The sequence below is a fragment of the Danio aesculapii genome, chromosome 3 (genome assembly GCF_903798145.1).
Source record: "Danio aesculapii chromosome 3, fDanAes4.1, whole genome shotgun sequence".
NCBI classification, from domain to species: Eukaryota; Metazoa; Chordata; class Actinopteri; order Cypriniformes; family Danionidae; genus Danio; species Danio aesculapii.
The window spans coordinates 24,225,130-24,243,758 of record NC_079437.1 but is presented as its reverse complement, the minus strand read 5'-3'; the positions used below and the strand labels follow the sequence as shown (position 1 = coordinate 24,243,758).

The following is an 18,629-nucleotide window of genomic DNA, read 5'->3' as shown; positions in this document are numbered from 1 at the left end:
CTCTCATCTTGTACTCACAGCAAACTAATGATTGGAGGGGCTTGGCTAAGCATATTTCACCCAAGACCTCAAACTGAAATCATCATAGAAGGACTGCCATTCTAGAGCAGATGCAAATGGTTAGATTTTGATTAAAGATTACCAAAACAGTCTTTTTTCAGTGAAACAATGAATTACTTGTTCACCTTAAGACTAAAAATGTGCAATAGCAAAATAAACATTGTACATTTAGATTTTATGAAATAACACATGGGACAGAGGTAATGAATTCCATAGAAATAAAAAAGGCAGCACATGCTAACATAAAACAATATAAAAACTAAGAAAACACTTATGCATACAGACCTTTTATAGTCAGCCAGCAAGGGCTTTCATTACAAAATGGTCAATTTTATGGTCTGATTTCTTTAAAAATCAGCAATCTCCGCAGCCTGTTAGATATACGATATGGGTCTCAGACCGGACAAGAAGCACTGCATTAAATTCCATTCCCCCCCCGCCATGTCTTTAAAATAGGTTTCATTTACTCCAGTATTTTCAATGGAATTTCTGCACTAGCCTGTTGCTACTGACAGGGCTAGTGCTTACTAGATTTTTCATCCCGTTTTACATTTGAACAACAAAATGAATGCTTAGGTCTATTTAATGAAATGTAGAGTAATTACATTACAACATCAATGCTGTAAAAACAACCTTGTGAAATTGAAAATAGTCACAGTAAGCTTTCACCGGAAGTTCATCATTATAAAACTCTAGCTGTGTATAGTTACTTAATTATTTGTTAAATCAAATTGTTTTTACTGTTTGTTTGTTTTTTACCATTGTATGTTTTTATAAAGTTTTTAATTAATTTTATACATATTTCTTCTAAACGTGTTTAATGGGCTATACGCACAGCTATTGTTTTTCAGCCAACAGTAAACTTCCGGTGGAAAGCTTAATGTGACCGTTTTCAATTTTATAAGATTCCTTTTACAGCATCGACATTGTAATGTAACTGAAATACATTCAGTTAAATAGACTTAAGCGTTCATTTAGTTGTTCAAGCATAAAACAAGATGATAGAACCGCTAGCACCGTCAGTAGGCTACCAGCAGGCTAGCGCAGAAACCTCATTGAAAACACTGGGGTAAAATTAATTTTCATATATTAAAGAAGGCATTTAATGCAGCGCTTCTTGTCCGGTCTGAGAGCCACTTTATATCGTACATCTATCAGGCAGTGAGGATTTTTTTTTTGTGACTTTTGTGACTTTTTTTTTTTAAGAAATCGTACCTTAACCGTGACGATTTTGCAATGGAACGCCAGTTAACCGAAAGCCGTCAGGCTGGCTGGCAGAAAATTAAGTCTGTGTGCATGTATGGTTGTCTTTACATTGCATTTACATTACATTAACATTATTTTTTAATGTATTTTTACTTTTTAACCTTTTTTCCTATCAACGTTTGTAATTTAAAATGTTTTGTATTTACATTAAAATTATATTTGCTTATACTCATTTAGTACATAATCTTTAAAAAAAATACGAAAGGACAAAATAATAGATAAATAAAAACTTGTTTCAATAACCCCGGAAGTCGCGTCCTTGTCACTTTCCGTCTTCTTCCGGAGCGGCGTTGCTCGACCCTGCACTGTGCGCTGATATTTCCCCCACCCTTGACAAGCTAGTCGTCCATTTCAGTCTTATTCAACCGTGAGTAAAAAAGTTTTACTGCGTCTGGACATGCGTTTGTGCCTTTGAGAGCTTGGGGTTGTGTTTGTTGACACATTAAGACAGCTAAAGAAGGTCATTGCAGATGAGGCTAGCTAACGGTAGCACGCAAGCGTCTCATTTTCATACATATTTGCCTGCAATGCTTGACTTAGAGCGTGTTGATAGTATTCAAACTAGTGTGTTTGTTTTTATTTTGATTTACAATCCTTATTAAGAGACTGATTCCACTGGAAACATGTCGTAATGGTTTTAAAGGCGGTATCTTTCTGTCTTTATTGGAGGTTATTGTATTTACTTTGTTGTCAGTCAAGGCATTTATGGCTGACATATTAGTATTTGTGTTGTAGAATCAATATACATTACATCTCTTGTGTGATATTCAACATGTAATCAGGGTCAATTAACTGAGAGTGTATTCAGGAAGTGGCACGTGCCAGCACTGGGCTGGTTTTATTGTGTTTGTTTTGAAAGGACAGATTGTGGACTGGGTTTGTTTGAAGAAGAGAACTGAATTGTGGTTAAGCTGTCAGATGATAATTGAAAATGCATTATGACAGCAACACCACCGCATATTTGTCTGTCCCTGACCTGTTGTGATAAAAAGTAGGGTAATATTCAAGGAAAGTTTATTTATATAGCACATTTCATGCACAGTGGCAATTCAAAGTGCTATACATAAACAGCAATAAAAGAGACAAGTATAAGAAAATAAAAACAAATAATATTAAAACAGGTTAAAATGTGTTAAAACATAATAGTGCAATCTATTGTAGTAAGGCACAGCTAAACGGATGTGTTTTAAGTCTTGATTTGAACGTGCCTAATGTTGGAGCACATCTGATCATTCCTGGAAGCTGATTCCAGCAGCGAGGGGTGTAGTAGCTGAAATATTCAAGTGATAATTTATTTCGTAATGACAGTTGTATCATTATTTACCCATCTTCTCTGTTTTCAGTTGAACACAAAAATATATAATTGAAGCCATTTTTGTTGCCAGTTGCCAATGACTTAATAATAATAATAATAATAGTAATAATAATAATAATAATAATAATAATAATAATTCATTTTATTTTTAAATTGCCAGAACAAATGAGTGACTGTCGTCTGTGTGTGACAGTCTTGCTAGTCAATTTAGTAAGCACACTTTCGTTGTGCCCAATCAGAACAGGCTGTGCGTTTTGCGGAAATTGCGAATTATTATTATTATTATTATTATTATTATTATTATTATTATTATTATTATTATTATTATTTTATTTATTTTTTTAACAGATTTTGCGATATCGATTTTTATTTGCGATTTTAATTTTATAGTCAAGCTTCAGCTCAATATTCTGTATCGTAGCTTCTTACTGCTAAAATGCAGTGAGTGTTGGTTAAAAAAGGAACTAAGAAGATATTAACTTGAACTTATTCAAAATTGTTTATAAATATTTATAAATTAAACACTTTTTTTCTGTAGAGCAAAAAGTAGTGAGTTATGGCGTTAATTATCTTCTTTTTTTCATATGGTGTAACGGCTGCCAACAACTCTGAAGTTGTGCTGTTGCTTGCTACTATATTAAGTGTCACTGGCGATACTTTTAGTTGACTTTTTTTGAAAGACGCTCCTCATATAGCCGCCTGTGCTGCTTGTTTAGGTGCTGGTTGTTGTATTTAGGTGCTGGTTGTATTTGGAACGCCCAAAATAAAAAAGAAAACAAAGAGGAAAGTGCAGACAAGTGAGAAAATGGCATCTGCTGCTTCAGAAGCATTATTAGACAAATTCATATTAAAGAAAAACAGCATGTCGGTAATATGAGAATATTTTGGCTTCAAAGTCAGACAGCAAACAAAAACGGGTAATTTTTAGGAGCTGTTGCAGAATTGTTGCCACAATTTACAGATTATTGAGCTGAAGCTTGACTACAAAATTAAATCGCAAATCAAATTGCAAAATCTGTCCAAAAAATTCCCACAAATCGCACAGCCCTACATCGAAGTATAAAATAACATGGTAAAGGATAGTCATAGGAAAGACTGCTTAAAAAGATGGGTCTTAAGAGGAAATTTAAAAGTGTGAAAACTATCACTGCTCCTTAGGTATAGGGGAAGCGAGTTTCATAGCTGAGCTTAATCGAGTTCAAGTTGGCACCAGGGAGAAAGAGTTGGCTGACTTCTTTAGTATTTGTTTTTTTTTTACTATGAATCCAAGTAGCTACCAACATTGCTTCAAATATTTTATTTTGTGTTCATAAAAGTTAACTCGTAAAGCTCTGGAACAACCTATGGGTAGGCATGGGATGATAACCGGTTTCAAGGGCTACCCTTGGAAAAGTCACAGTTTTAAAAGTGCTAAAATGTTCAGTTATATCATTATCAGGTAGTATATGTAAGTTGTGGTTGTTTTGTTGTCAAAGACTCTTTAATTTTATTTAGGCAACCATATCTCCAGCAGCAATGAAGCATCCACGTCTAGAGGCCACAATTCAGCAATAATCTGAAAAACAAATCCCTTCTACACCATCTTGTAGACCTGAACAGCGCAGTGGGTTATTTATATCCACAGAAAAGAAAGCTATCCAAAGATGCCTTTTCAAGTTGTAAAGAAATCTGTGATTTTGAAACTAATGAAGACAGCAGAAGTCAAAGATTTATTTAAATTATTTAGCCTGACTTGTTTACTGTTCCAAAATATTATAAATGTTTCTTAAAATAAAATATACTGTATTCAGTGGGGGGAAAAGTTGCAGTTTTTTACACAGATATTTAAAAAGAACTTATTTTAGAGCAGTAATCACAACAAAATTGTGAAAACGTGATATTTTTATCCAAGGTTGTCATACTGTCAGAATCTTATATCGGCACGTGCCTATTTGAGGGTTTGTGTATGTTGAGAAAATGTAAATGTTTTGATGAATTATTCCTTAAGTGTTGATTTATTTTTTTTTTCAGCGTGTGAGTTGCGTGTCTCTGGCCACTCTGAGCTCTCCCTGATGGGCGGCTGGTCCCGCAGTGCTGTGCTGCAGCTGTACCGAGCTCTGCTCCGTGCAGGCCAACATCTACAGTACACTGACCGTGACTACTACCGGCGTGCAGTGGCCCGAGAGTTCAGGCGCTGTCAGACCCTCAGCGCCCCGGCAGAGAGGGAAGACGCGCTAAAAAGAGGCCAGTTCTTCCTCAACAGCGGCCTGGGAGGGTTGGTGTAGAACAACTGGGCCATCTGCATCAAGACATTGGTTGGTAAGATCAGGTTTTGAGATATTTGAGATGGTTGTTACGAAGTAGCTATTAAAATATTTAAATAAAGCTAAAATGATATATATAAAATGTGTAATAATGTTAATATTATGGCTGCATGATACAGGAAAAATATGACATTGCAATATGTTTTTTTTCTGCGATAGTATTGTGACATGAATACAGTTTCCCATGGTGGTTTGAATAGCTCTATTTGATGTTTCTATTAGGGGAGTCTTTGTATCTATGTAACCGTATTTAGGAAAAGAAATTGAATAATCACTATGCAAAAAAATGCTTTTCTTTGTCTTGTTATTTTAACTAAACTTCTTAGATTAAGAAAAAATATTTTGTTTTCACTTTTAGAAGAAATACGTTTTCCTTAAAACAAGCAAAATTATCTGCCAAATGTAGTGAGTAAAATAATTTTATTTGTGCATTAAAATGTAGATAATTGGACTAGAAACAAGTTTTTTTTCCCATAAATTGTATAAATTATTAACTAAAATGTATCTTTTTTACACCTCCAAACATCTTTTTTTTGTGTCCAATTGTTTTAAACTCTCTTGAAATGCAAAGTCACAGGCCTTAAAAGCACACGCAAAAGATAAACTTTAAATCTATTATGGTGATTGGGTCAACTATGATTAAGACTCAATATTGCGTGTCCTGAGATATGACTATTGCTAATGCGCACATTGCGATATCAATGCTGAAACGATATATTGTGAAGCTGTAGTTAATATTATGTGGATTAAAGTCATATTACCATTTGGAGTGTAACAGATCACGATTGATCCGTGATTCATATGGTTCACAATTCATGGTTCAGAACGCACATGATTCGCAGATTAATACCTTTTTTTAACTTGTAGGTTAATCCAACATTTATAACAATTGCAGAGAGATCATCTCCCGCGTCATTCAAATCACGTGTATGAAAGCATTTTGGCCTCCCTGTAAAATATAATGATGACAGAAAAAGTAGTGGGACCTAAATTCTTTCTTAGGTTATTTATTAAAGGTGTTTTCTGTCACTGTTTGTTTAGCCTGCATTAATGCATTTAGTGTAAAGCTGCATGAATAAACCTTAAAAGTTCATGATCTCAATTTAAACCAACACAACATGAAGGATAAATGATAATACTGATTTGCATATGTTTAGTAATCCTTCGAAGTGCTGCATTCAAATCTGCGTTTGATCGAGAGAGATTCAGTTTTTACACTTTTTCAGTTCGTTACAAACAATTAAATAACACAGAAGAACAGTTTATAGTTCAGATATAAACACTGATGTTTATGGTAAAGATTAAAACCACAGTTTAATTGAACTTGACGCTGGTGAAAGCAATTACATTGTGTTACCAGCAGGTGGCAACCATCAACATGATGTCACTGAATAGGTTTTCAAAATGATACGCCTATGATAAATCGTTAAGTTTTATGTGTGAATTGTTGAATCATTAATTGAAAATAAATATATGTTCTACAAGATGCTAGATTTTTTTATATTTAGCACTATCAGCAACTGTAGCAAAGATCATTTTTCACAGTATTGAATATTTTCCTATTTTTTTTTTAACTAGTTCTTTCTTGATTTTTATTTTTTATTAAAATTACAGGTTCTCATTTCCGTTTGTTAAAACCAATGGTTTTTGCAGTAATATTTTTGTAGAAATGAAAAGCAAATGACATTTGTTTCCTTAATTTTTTGCTGATCCGATAAATGGTGTGATCCGTGACTCAAAAACCGTAGTGTGATCCGAACTGTGGATTTGTGATCCGTTACACCACTTATTATCATACAATAGAATGTGTACTTTACATTCTATTCTTCAAACTGTAATTTTAACCATGATTTACAAACCCACTCACAGGGTTCCCACGGACTTGAAAGTACTTGAATTTTAGACATATTTTCAAGGCCTGGAAAGTACTTAAAAACAAACATAAGTCCCTGAAAGTGCTTGAATTTAAGTTTGCGGTGTTATTTTACCAATTGTACTGTGCTCCTTTTCAAAAACTAAACTAAAAAAACAATTTCAATGAAATGTATTAATTGAATTGTATTAAATTTCTTTGAACATGACTGTTTAAAACGATCTACATTTTGACACATTCAAAACATCATCCTCACTATGACTTTATAATGTAATTATTAAGTGTAAATGAAATGTTAGGTACTGGAAGCACTTATAGGATATTATAGACTTGTATACATTATAGGCTGGGAGTGTGAATTTTCAAAGGTGCTTGAAATAAATTTAAAATTATTAGTGATTTAAAAAGTCCTTGAAAGCCCTTGAATTTGGTGTCCACGAAAGAGTGGGAACCCTGCACTCACTAAAATATCATTGAGTGTAGTAATATTTTACATCCAAAAAATATTTTTGATAACATATTGAAACACTACTTAAGGATCGCAATGCAGCATCAAAATAGTACTTGTTCTGTAGATTTGTCAGTAACGAGTTTTGAATGAATAATTGTATAAAAATAATTGGAAGTTTTCATATTCTTTCGTGGACCATATACTCACAGTTTGCTGTCTTTCTATATGCATGTATAGTGCAAAACACTCAAATTTAACTAAAAGAAAACGTATATTATTTTAAAAAACACTAATGATGTATAAAATATTAAAACAATACTATTATGCATATGCTTCTGTGCTGGGGATTTTATTTATTATACATCTTTTCAGATTTAATAGTTAATTAGTTATATAGTTTGAACCGTGCAATTGGTATTCTAATATATAAGGTTTCAGATGGTAGTCTGAAAAATAGTTTAATAATCTGAAATGGACAGTCATATAAAAAATAACATTGTGTTGGATTCACTGTATATATTAAATATAGATATTTTCATTTTAAAGCTACAAATGTTATTCAGTTTGAATCAGTTAGTAACTTTTGATTTATTTGATTTAAGGACAAAGCTGTTGGTATATTTATTACTCAGACAAAAGGGAAAATAAATTATTATTTAATGTATAATAATTTTTTCAAGTCTGAACAGTTATAACTCAGCAACCTTACAAACCCCTTTCATTCAGTCCTACTTGTCCATGTCTTTTGACCAATAACACGACAAAACAATTTGTTGCCAAAACTGAACAGTGTCGTGTGATCAACATGATGTCATCTCTGAGTGAACTGCATCTAAACCCTTAATGTTATGGAACTTTCAGTTAATGAGAAAATCTGATGTCATTTTCTTTTCCTGTCTTCTTGCTCCTCCTCAAGGAGGGAAAAGATCGATGGCAGGAGTGAACGGGGATCGCAAGGGGAAGAAAGATGATAATGGGCTGGGCACAGCAATCGACTTTGTGCTCTCTAATGCAAAGCTGGTGCTGGGAGTGGGGGGAGCTGCCATGCTGGGCATCGCCACGCTTGCCGTCAAAAGAGTGAGTACAAGAATGCAGTTCTATAAACACTTGAATAAGATCTCTCATCATTGTGGAAGAGCTTTTATTAATTCTACATAGCGAAACACCTTGAAAAGTTTGCAAATGATATTAAGTGCATGCTATTATCAACTATGTCCCTGATCAATTTAAGTTAGTCTTAACACGTTTTTTAAGCATCACATTTCAGTCTGTATTCTTTTATGAATGTGGCATAATATAATGCAGCTTTTCTGAGGTTGTTTTTGAAGATTGAAAGCTACGCTACCTGTAATTTTTCACAATTTAAAGGTTTAAAAGTAAGTTTTAAGGTAGAGCTGTTGAAAATAAGCCATTTATATTTAGTTTACCAAAAAAAATTAAACGCTTCAAAATGAAAAAATAAGATACCAATCTTAAGTTGAGTTCTGTAATTTATTTCTGTCCTGCATCATTAAATTAACAGTTTTTGTAAGGGCTTTTACATTGTTTACATATAAGCTTATTATAGAACCTCCTTTTAGGAAATACTTTGTTACTAGTGCAGAACGTGAAGTGTGATTGTGTAATTTAATCTAATTACTCTCAGATGTACGATCGAGCTCTCAGTGCCCCATCCAGTCCCACAAAAGCAGACCCATCAGGACGAAGAAGCTGGGAGGAGCCGAGCTGGTTGGGGTCATCTCCACGCACACTAAACCATGACATGAAACAAAACGTCAGTCGCTCATTACAGACACTTCCCACCTCCTCCAGCTCCTTCAAGCCGGGTAATGAATCTCTGCTGCCTCGCAGAAACAACATACTGTGCTTTTGAACACGACTGCCATAATGGACCCTTTTCACAGGTTTGTCAGTGGAAGTCGTCATAGTTGGGAGAACTTAGAGTGCAGTGAATGGGAGAATACAACAAATAATTTTTTTACAATCTTATTTGCTCAAATAATAAAAGAAAAACTCCACAATGATGTTATAAAGACTTTCAGAAAGACGAAAAAAATCTTGTGAGACTGAAAACGGCAGACAGGGTGTACTGTCCTGCTCCATAGATGCTGCTTTAGATACTCCTCACGCAACCGGTAATTCGTTTTTTGTAATTTGAAGCGAAGATGATATATAACATGAATAAATACAAATAAATATTCAAACATTTTTAAAAAAAATCTAAATATTAAAAACTTTCAAGGATTTAAGATGCTGATGACCATTAAACAGACTTGTGAAAAGGGTCAATACCACTTGTGCTTCTCCACTCCCTGATGTCCCCACTGCTGTTTACCACAACATGTTACTTTAATTCTGTTTTATTTCATATTATTGAATTAAGGGTTTTCCTGTATTTTACTTTATTTGTTTCTCTTCTTTCATAATTTTTTACTTTTATTATTTTTTTAATCCTGGGCCATTGGTTTATTCTTAGTTGACCTTATCCTATCCTAACCTGTATCTTTATTGTTTATCAGGCTTGTTCATTTTGGAGTGTCTGATCTACTTTCTCAGTGGGTATTTAAACCCTTCCTTAACTAACACACTGTAGGATTCTGTAGCCCCTATGTGTTCTGATCAATATGGAAGTACGTAATCATTTTGACTAGTTGGTAAGTTATCTGAGAGATTAGTCAGTAGCTATGATTCCATCCACTTATTTTTATGCACATTTTAGAATATCACATAAAAATGCATATGCCATGATGTGCAAAAATGTTGAAAGTGCACATAAACTGTGCGCAAAACTAGAACATCACAAAAGATTCTGTAATGATGTTTCAAATAATGTTTGAAGATGTTTTTATCTAATAAAAATGTGTATACACTATGATGGAAATACATTTACTGAATAGATTCCAGGATGCACATCAAAAAAGTCACATAATTTTGTTATAAGAGATCGTGTGATGATTAAGACAGACAGACCGACCACATTATAAAACATCTGAAATTTTGTTTTGGCCATTCTTAAATGCCTTAGCCAAAGTCTGTAATCAAAGTGTTCACTATTATTACCTCCAGAACTGTCTTGAGCATCCCAAAGTGCGGTCTCACACCTCCAAAAGCTACTGCTTCTTCATTGTGTGTTGGCTTTGTCTTCTGAGGCTCAAATAATTTATTATATAGGAAAAAGACTCACTGTGACTTTTACTACCTTCGCAAATTCAGTTTTTCCTTTTTGATATTTGGCACCAGTTTATCATGATGATTTTTTTTTCCTCCACGGTATCTGCAGCGTCTTAAAGTATAAAATCTCAAAAGCTAAATTTTAGGCCTTAAAAAGTCTTAAATCTACTGAAATGTTGTGTTGTGGGTCTTAAATCTTTTTTTAACAGGTCGTAATTTTCCTTTGTTCATGTATAGCTACCTAATCTGGCCATTAACACCCCTACAATCACCAAAAATCCATCTCAATAAATCTAAAAATAGCATTTAAATACTTACAGCAGTGGTGCTTAACCCTGTTCTTGAGGATCGACCTTCCTGCAAAGTTCAGCTCCAACCCTGCTCAAACACACCTGAACCAATTAATTAGGACCTGAACAGCACTTGATAATTACAGGCAGGTGTGTTTGATATGGGTTGCAACTGAAATCTGCAGGATGGTCTATCTCCAGAAACAGGGTTCGTCACCCCTGCCTTACAGTAATGTTTACAAGTTCTCCATTTATTTACTGCAGAGGTTATTGACCTGACCTGTATTTTTCTTTATTATCAATTTATTGTTGTTGTTATTATTGTGTTATTAAATTATAATCATTTTTGTTAGGGCAAGAGGGATATTCGAAAAAAAAACGTAGCATTTAGCCCTGTATAAGTCTAAAATTTCATTCATAATGGTTTAAAAAGTCTTAAATTTAACTTGGTAAAACCTTCAGAAACATTAGCCATTAGATGAAATCTTTTATGTGATTTTCTAGTTTTGCTCAATCTAATTTGCATCTTTGGATGTAAACATAGCTAGTCGAGTAAACACTGCATATTTTCCTAATCAACCTCACTAATCAGTCGGGTGTTGAATGACTTGTTTAGCATCGTCTCTCCTCCTCCATAGTGCAGGACTGTCCTCAGTATGTGTCTGGAGAACTAAACGTTGTTGTTTTGAGACTGTGCTCTAGGGGTATGAATGTGTAAATATTTCAAATCAACACAGTAATCGAATTATTGTACATTTTTCTTTGGCTTTATTAGAGTCTTTCCATCGTGGTTTGGCTCGTGGTGGCCGTCCTGCGAAGGCTGAGCTCCAGAGGGCACGGCTGCGTCTCTCTCTTCAGGAACATCTCTGGGCCTTCTTTCATGAGCGAGTCACGATCCCCTCAGAAGAGCAGTCTGTCGCCCGTCGTGCTGCGTTGGACATCTGTGCAGAGCTCAGAGTGTTTCTCCATGCCAAACTACCTGATATGCCCCTACGAGAAATGTACCTGAGCGGAAGTCTGTACGATGACCTTCAGGTGAGAACCTGAGTGAATAATTCAGAGGGTGTGATGTCATCATAAACAAGAATTTAGGTTAAAAAAGGGGTAGTTCACCCAAAATTGTACCAACTTTCAGGCCATTGTCAGTTGTAGGTGACTTCAATAGAACATTTAAAGAAGATACTTAGCTGAAACTGTACTTTGTGACTCACAAAATATGGATAGTGAAACTTTAAGAGTAAAGAAACAAAAAAAATGAATACCAGTGACTTCTGATTAAACGTACACTCACCGGCCACTTTATTAGGTACAGCTGCTAGTTAACGCAAAATTCTAATCAGCCGATCACATTGCAGCAACTCAATGCATTTAGGCATATAGACATGGTCAAGATGATCTGCTAAAGTTCGAACCAAGCATCAGAATGGGGAAGAAAGATGATTTAAGTGACTTTGAAAGTGGCATGATTGTTGTTGCAAGACGTGCTGGTCTGAGTATTTAAGAAACTGCTGATCTACTGGGATTTTCATGCACAACCATCTCTATGGTTTACAGAGAATGGTCAGAAAAAAAGGAAACCTCTAATTAGCGGCAGTTCTGTGGGCGCAAATACCTTGTTGATGCCAGAGGAGAATGGCTCCTTCAAGTTGAAGCTGATAGAAAGGCAACAGTAACTCAAATAACTACTCGTTACAACCAAGGTATGCAGAAGAGCATCTTTGAATGCATAACACGTCAAGCCTTTAGGCAGATAGGCTACCACAGCAGAAGACCACACAGGGTGCCACTCCTGTCAGCTAAGAACAGGAAACTGAGGCTACAATTCCCACAGGCTCACCAGAATTGCACAATAGAAGATTGGAAAAACGTTGCCTGGTTTGATGAGTCTCTGCTGAGACATTCAGATGGTAGGGTCAGAATTTGGCAACAACAACATGAAAGCATGGATCCATCCTGCCTTGTATCAATGGTTCAGGCTGGTGATGGTGGTGTAATGATGTGGGGGATATTTTTTTTTGGCACACTTTGGGCTCATTAGTACCAATTGAGCATCGTGTCAACGCCACAGCCTACCTCAGTATTGTTACTGACCATGTACATCCCTTTATGACCACAGTGCACCCATCATCCGATGGCTTCTTCTGGCAGGATGACGCACCATGTCATAAAGCGCAAATAATCTCAGACTGGATTCTTGACCATGACAATAAGTTCACTGTACTCAAATGACCTCCACAGTCACCAGAGCTCAATCCAATAGAGCACCTTTTGGTTGTGGTGGAACGAGAAATTTGCATCATGGATGTGCAGCTGACACATCTTCAGCAGCTGTGTAGTACTATCATGTCAATATGGACCAAAATATCTGAGCAATATTTCCAATACCTTGTTGAATCTATGCCACAAAGGATTAAGGCAGTTCCGAAGGAAAAAGGGGGTCCAACCCGGTACAAGTAAGGTGTACCTAAAGTGGCCAATTAGTGTATGTCTTATCAAGAAAATGATCCGTCCGAGTGAGAAACTGATCATTATTTGAAACATTACAAGAATTTTTGATTAATGCAGAGTTTTAAAGGAACAGTATTTATTTGAAATCTATTGAAACTTCTTTACTCTCACTTTTGATCAATGTAATGCATTCCTCTAAGAAATAAAGTATTGGTGGGACGTGTAATTTATCCATCAGTCATCATTTTCTACATCTCACATTTTTAGGTGGTGACTGCTGATCACGCCCAGCTCATGGTTCCCCTGATCCTGGAGAAGAATCTCTGGTCGTCCATTCCTGGCGAGGACACCATCATGAACATTCCTGGCTTCTCATTGGTTCGCCGTGAAAACCTGGAGTACTTCCCACGAGGTAGCAGCTACTGGGACCGTTGCATGGTGGGTGGCTACCTTTCCCCAAAGAGCGTTCTAGAAGTCTTTGAGAAGCTCGTCGCGGGTTCCATCAATTGGCCCGCCATCGGTAGTGTTTTAGATTACGTCATTCGTCCCGTGGTTCCATCTGAAACGCTCACTCTAGAAGTGCAGTACGAAACAGATCGCCGGCTGTATGTGGACTTCCTCCCATTGCTTGTCATGGAGGATGGCGTATCGTTGATCGCCAAACCGCATCGATTGGCTGCCGAAAGACATGAAAATCTGTGGCGGCAGAGCTTTCGTGTGGCAGAAACGGCAAAGTTGCGCGCACTCGATCAGGAAGACGCCGGGTGCCGGTCTGTGTGTCTTAAAATCCTTAAAGCCGTGTGTAAACTGAATCCAGCGCTGGCCAGATTAAACGCAAGCCAGCTCACAAATGCAATCCTTCTCCTGAGCGAACAGGAGGGTGATTGGACTCAGGAGGCGCTCGCCGATCGTTTCACACAGCTTCTTCGTGCACTAGTGGGACATCTAGAGGCTGGGAGGATGCCTTGCACCCTAAATCTCAAAGTCAATCTGTTGTGCGAGTTAACGCCGCAGGAAATAGACGAACTGGGATACACACTCTACTGCGCGCTGTCTGATCCTGAGAGCCTTTTGAGAACTGTTTAACCAATGCATGCACACACACACACACACTACCACTGTTTCCATGCAAGCTGATACACAATCCAAAATGATTGATATGCGTCACGTCATTTTCACACTTTTATATCATCGTCAGTTATCTTCAGGTAAATCTGTCGTATTTTTACGGCATGGCAAATCTCATTTAGGAGTTTTAGGCTTTCCTGATTCACACTTCAGTGTCATGAAGATTATATATTTATCTAGTGGAGGATCGGATTATAATTCTAGTGATCCCTATGTGATATTTTTTATAAATTCATGCATAGTCTTCTCTTGTTTCAGTTTTTACCAAAAATGCAATGGGTTTCAGCGAAGGTCATCTCACTTGTTACGTTTGATTTATGAAATTTTGATTTGAGGTATTATGGTTATGGTTCCTGTTTTCATTAAAATGCTTTCATATTGAGTGTTTTCAGAGTAATATATACATGTTTGACACAGGAAGAAGGTTTAGGTTGTTCAGATGGTCCCCATTTTTATGACATTTCCAGTCACTTTTCATAAACAGAAATGACAATGTTGCTTAACAGATTATTATTTTTATTTCTGAAGTATGAAGTTAAGCAATACTATTTAAAATGAGTACAATTGTCCAAATATTATATATTTTCCACTAGGTTTCTGTTCATTATTTAAAATTAAACCATGTTAATTTGCTCCTGTGCTCTTGTCACCCCATTCTGTGCCATTTAAAACATGTTCATTACCTGTAAGCAGCTGTGTTATGTCAGAGTAATATGTAAAGATAATTTGTTAGTATTGTAGCATACATTGATTATATTTGGCTACGTTCTATAAATTATCTTTTAAAACTCCTAAAAATGTTTAGTGGGATGTGTGATGTTATTAAAATGATTGAAACGGGCGATTAAATACTGATGAAATCAGGTATTCTTTATCTGATTTGTATTGTGTTAAAGCTGCCTAATGAACCAAGACAAACATGCAGAAGTTTTTAAAGGGATAGTTCACCCAAAAAAATGAAAACTGATACTTTCACTCAAACTCAAAATATTCTAAACCTTATAGCTGCTGTGTAAAACAAAAGAAGATATTTTAAAGAGTGTTCGTGAATTAACAATTGACAATAACCGTTGATCTCAAGTCAATGGCTACCATCAACTCTTTGGTTACCAGCATTGTTTCAAATATCTTTGTAAGAAGCTCATACATGTTTGTAACAGGTAGAGGGTGTGTACAATGATATCTGAATTAATTTATTGAACGAACTGTCCTTTTAAATATTTTCGGAGAAATCTGGGTTTGCTGAAGCCGTGTGGATTATAAGGAATGTTTGGATGAACTGAAAGGTATTGTGTGCAAAAATTCATAGAGATCTTTTAGTATTTTTGTACTGATTGTACAGATATAACCAAAAACAGGCGTGAAACTATTTATGTATATCTTCTGATCGTACCTTTATGTACTTGTAGAGTCACTTGATGGAACAAAAATATAAAATAGACTACGTCTGCGCTATGAAATGCCAAAACTCGCAGGAGATCATGTGTTCATGTACTGAAGCGTTTCATTTTGCTTGTGTAACACTTGTGTTATGTAGCAGATGCACATTTACCTAGCGAATGATGCGAACGAGCAGCAACGGATCCAAAGTAGATCTGCAGTTCAGCTTGGCCTAGTGCTGTGTGCATGTGACGCTTGTGTTACTTGTTTCATCAGTTCCTGTCTGGTGGTTTTTATTTTTATTAAACAGCACTTTGTATTGGTTGTCCTGTAAGAGTGTTTTGTGCCTCTGGTTTCTGCAATACAGAGCAAAGGATGAAAATAAAATAGAATGGCGTGAATTGACGTGTGTGTTATTTGTGCAAGTATAAAAAGCCCAGTCGCTGACATTCACCACTTACTACACTTTTGTTCAGCAAGATACATGTAATTAAAAACAGTGAAGATGTTTAAGAGTTAAAAGATTTGCTTTTCAAGTGAATCCTGGATACAATAAATCAAAATGATGATAAAAGCTTTTTAAATGTCCTGCGAAGCGCTTTGAAATGTGCTTTTTTTTGTTTGATGTGTGATGATTTCAACTGAAACATGAAGACATGATGGGCCATAAATTAGCCTCTCCCCTTTTAAAAAAACAGCCAATTGCTTTTTGTTTTTAATCGCAGCTATGCCAGTGATAGTTGGTGAGTTCGTGTGCATCAAATGAAAAGCAAATAGGTGCATTCGACTTGTATCACGACTGCAGCCGGTGATGCCACACGGCTGCTTTTGAGTGAAGCTCCCGGCTGTTAGATCAGCCTCTGGGTGCTGGCTACAGAACAAGTCATAAAGCCCGCCTCCTCTGTGTTAATGAACGAGACTTTAGCCCAAATAAAAAATGAATTACACTTGCAATAAAATTTCCCGAATTTGGTTTTGGTCAATAGAGGCACTGGTTATCAAGCTGATATAGATGCAGATCTTCATTTTTGAAAGGAGTATGTTTTAAACCAGTAATTGAATGCTATACAAACGGGGTGTGTCATAGTGATTGACAGCTTCTCAAAGCAGATCGTCAGAGCTTCAGGAGGATATTAAAGTGTTATTATTCAAATTATCTGTTATTTTACCACGATAAAATGAGTTCAGCAGTAAACCATACTTTCTGATCTATGGGATGCCTTGTTATAGAGCAGATACGGGCGGTCAAATGAAAAGTTCGATTTGTTGTTGATTTGACGTACAAGCGTTTGGTTGGAAGCTTGATTCCGCGGCTCTGGTTCCATGCCCAGACTCCAATTTCAGCAGTCTTTTGCAACAGTTTGTGCCCGTCATCAGGCGTTTTGCCTTCAAAGCATTCTATGGGAAAAGGCGCTGTTGCGTTGTCCATATTTTTTACAGTCATCGGGGAGGAGTTGAAAACGGAGCCGTCACGTAGGCTCAAACTGCTGTCAGGATGACCCGTCACATGGCGTGATCAACTATTTATTTATTGCAATACCAACATCATGTTTACTGTACAAATAAAACAAAATGTTGTTTTGGAAATTTGTAGACTGCCGTTGTCTAATAATAAACCCGAAACACACGTGGTCCGCCGTCTGATCTCAGAGTGCTGTCGCGGTACTTTGATGCCACATGTGACAGTCACGTGGTGTCGCTGCAGCATCAAGCCGGACAAAATTTCTAGCCGGCATACACCGCTTTAAAGCCACCTTTCCACTGCGGACACCACCGCGAGAATCAGCTTCCCATGGTGCACGACAAAACTGAATATTCTGTGCGACTGCCTCAAGGGGGCGTATTCCGACAGTCGTGTCCGAATGTTGTGTGCAGTTGAAAGGCGGCTTAAGATTTCGATTGGTCTGCAGATTACTGCATGAAGGTGAACACACCTAATGAGAAGCATCTTGAATGGGGCGGGGCATGTCAGATACTAGAGAGCATTTGATTGGTCAGAATATTTGATGAGAAACTGAAGTATGAGGTGATGTAAAAAAAAATCGTTGATCCATTTAGGTGGAAGTGACAAGCTGCAAACTTCGGATGTTTGTCTTCTAAAATACTGATACTAACATCTGAAATGCTTTGATTTTACAGGAACTTTAAGCAGCAGATCACCATATTCAAATGATTTCTGCAGGATCTTGTGACACTGAAGACTGAATGTTACTTTGGATTAACAGGAATATATTTTGTCAAATAAATAAATCCTTGGTGAAAGCATAAAAGTTTAAAAATTGTAATTAGTGTATCTGCATTTTATTCACTTGGTTTTTTTTTTTATGTCTTTGAAATTAGATCAGTGTTGGAGGCAAACCAAATTAACATCAGTGGCATGACAGAAGTTCAGCCAGAGGTAATTGTACATTTGTTGCAGTTCAGATTAATTTAATATGGTGGCACATCCTGTTTGTCAAATTTAATGTCTCATTTAGGTGTCATGTGATGGACGCTTGCTTTATGTTACAAAAGACTGAAGTTTCTGGATTTAATATACTGGGCTCTTATAAACGGGGCGGTTTGTAGAATTCAGAAACCTTTGTTATTAGAAGCAGCATATGTCACATAAAGATTAAGCATTCATAGACATCCTAGAAAGCCTGGGAAGGTCTGGTATTTGGTTTCATTACACTATACTTACATAAAATAAACTTATGCACTCTTTTTTTTAGGAACAAAACACAAGAATTTAGGATTCATTTTGTGGAAACTTCCTTGTGCATTTAGAGCAGAATAAATGTATTAAAGGTGCTGTATGTAAGTCTCTAATGCATAAAAATACCATAATATGTTTGCAGATATTTCAGAAACATGCTAAGTGAACATACTTGTTTATATGATAAACAATGCTGAAGTCAGATATTCTGTTTTGAAAATGTGAGTAACGTGTCGATACGTCTGT

General features: G+C 36.2%; 2 protein-coding genes across 2 annotated transcripts; both read left to right on the top strand.

Moving 5' to 3' along the window:
- Nucleotides 1-1,605: 1,605 nt before the first annotated feature.
- Nucleotides 1,606-4,905, top strand: LOC130221121 (mitochondrial ribosome and complex I assembly factor AltMIEF1-like). Its single transcript, XM_056453457.1, has 2 exons — nucleotides 1,606-1,693; nucleotides 4,652-4,905. The coding sequence occupies exon 2, from the start codon at nucleotides 4,693-4,695 to the stop codon at nucleotides 4,903-4,905; it is 213 nt and encodes a 70-aa protein (XP_056309432.1). The 5' UTR covers nucleotides 1,606-1,693; nucleotides 4,652-4,692.
- On the top strand, nucleotides 4,857-16,086 carry mief1 (mitochondrial elongation factor 1). The gene is made up of 5 exons (XM_056453456.1): nucleotides 4,857-4,935; nucleotides 8,185-8,345; nucleotides 8,914-9,094; nucleotides 11,505-11,764; nucleotides 13,445-16,086. Exons 2-5 carry the CDS (start codon nucleotides 8,199-8,201, stop codon nucleotides 14,261-14,263), a joined length of 1,407 nt encoding a protein of 468 aa, XP_056309431.1. The 5' UTR covers nucleotides 4,857-4,935; nucleotides 8,185-8,198; the 3' UTR covers nucleotides 14,264-16,086.
- The last annotated feature ends 2,543 nt before the right edge of the window (nucleotides 16,087-18,629 follow it).

Excerpts from the sequence above, each read along its gene's own strand:
- mief1 (XM_056453456.1), top strand. The coding sequence starts at position 8,199 with ATGGCAGGAGTGAACGGGGATCGCAAGGGGAAGAAAGATGATAATGGG. Across the intron at positions 8,346-8,913 it reads CCACGCTTGCCGTCAAAAGA|ATGTACGATCGAGCTCTCAG; the intron begins GTGAGTACAAGA and ends AATTACTCTCAG. Across the intron at positions 9,095-11,504 it reads CTCCAGCTCCTTCAAGCCGG|AGTCTTTCCATCGTGGTTTG; the intron begins GTAATGAATCTC and ends TGGCTTTATTAG.
- LOC130221121 (XM_056453457.1), top strand. The coding sequence starts at position 4,693 with ATGGGCGGCTGGTCCCGCAGTGCTGTGCTGCAGCTGTACCGAGCTCTG.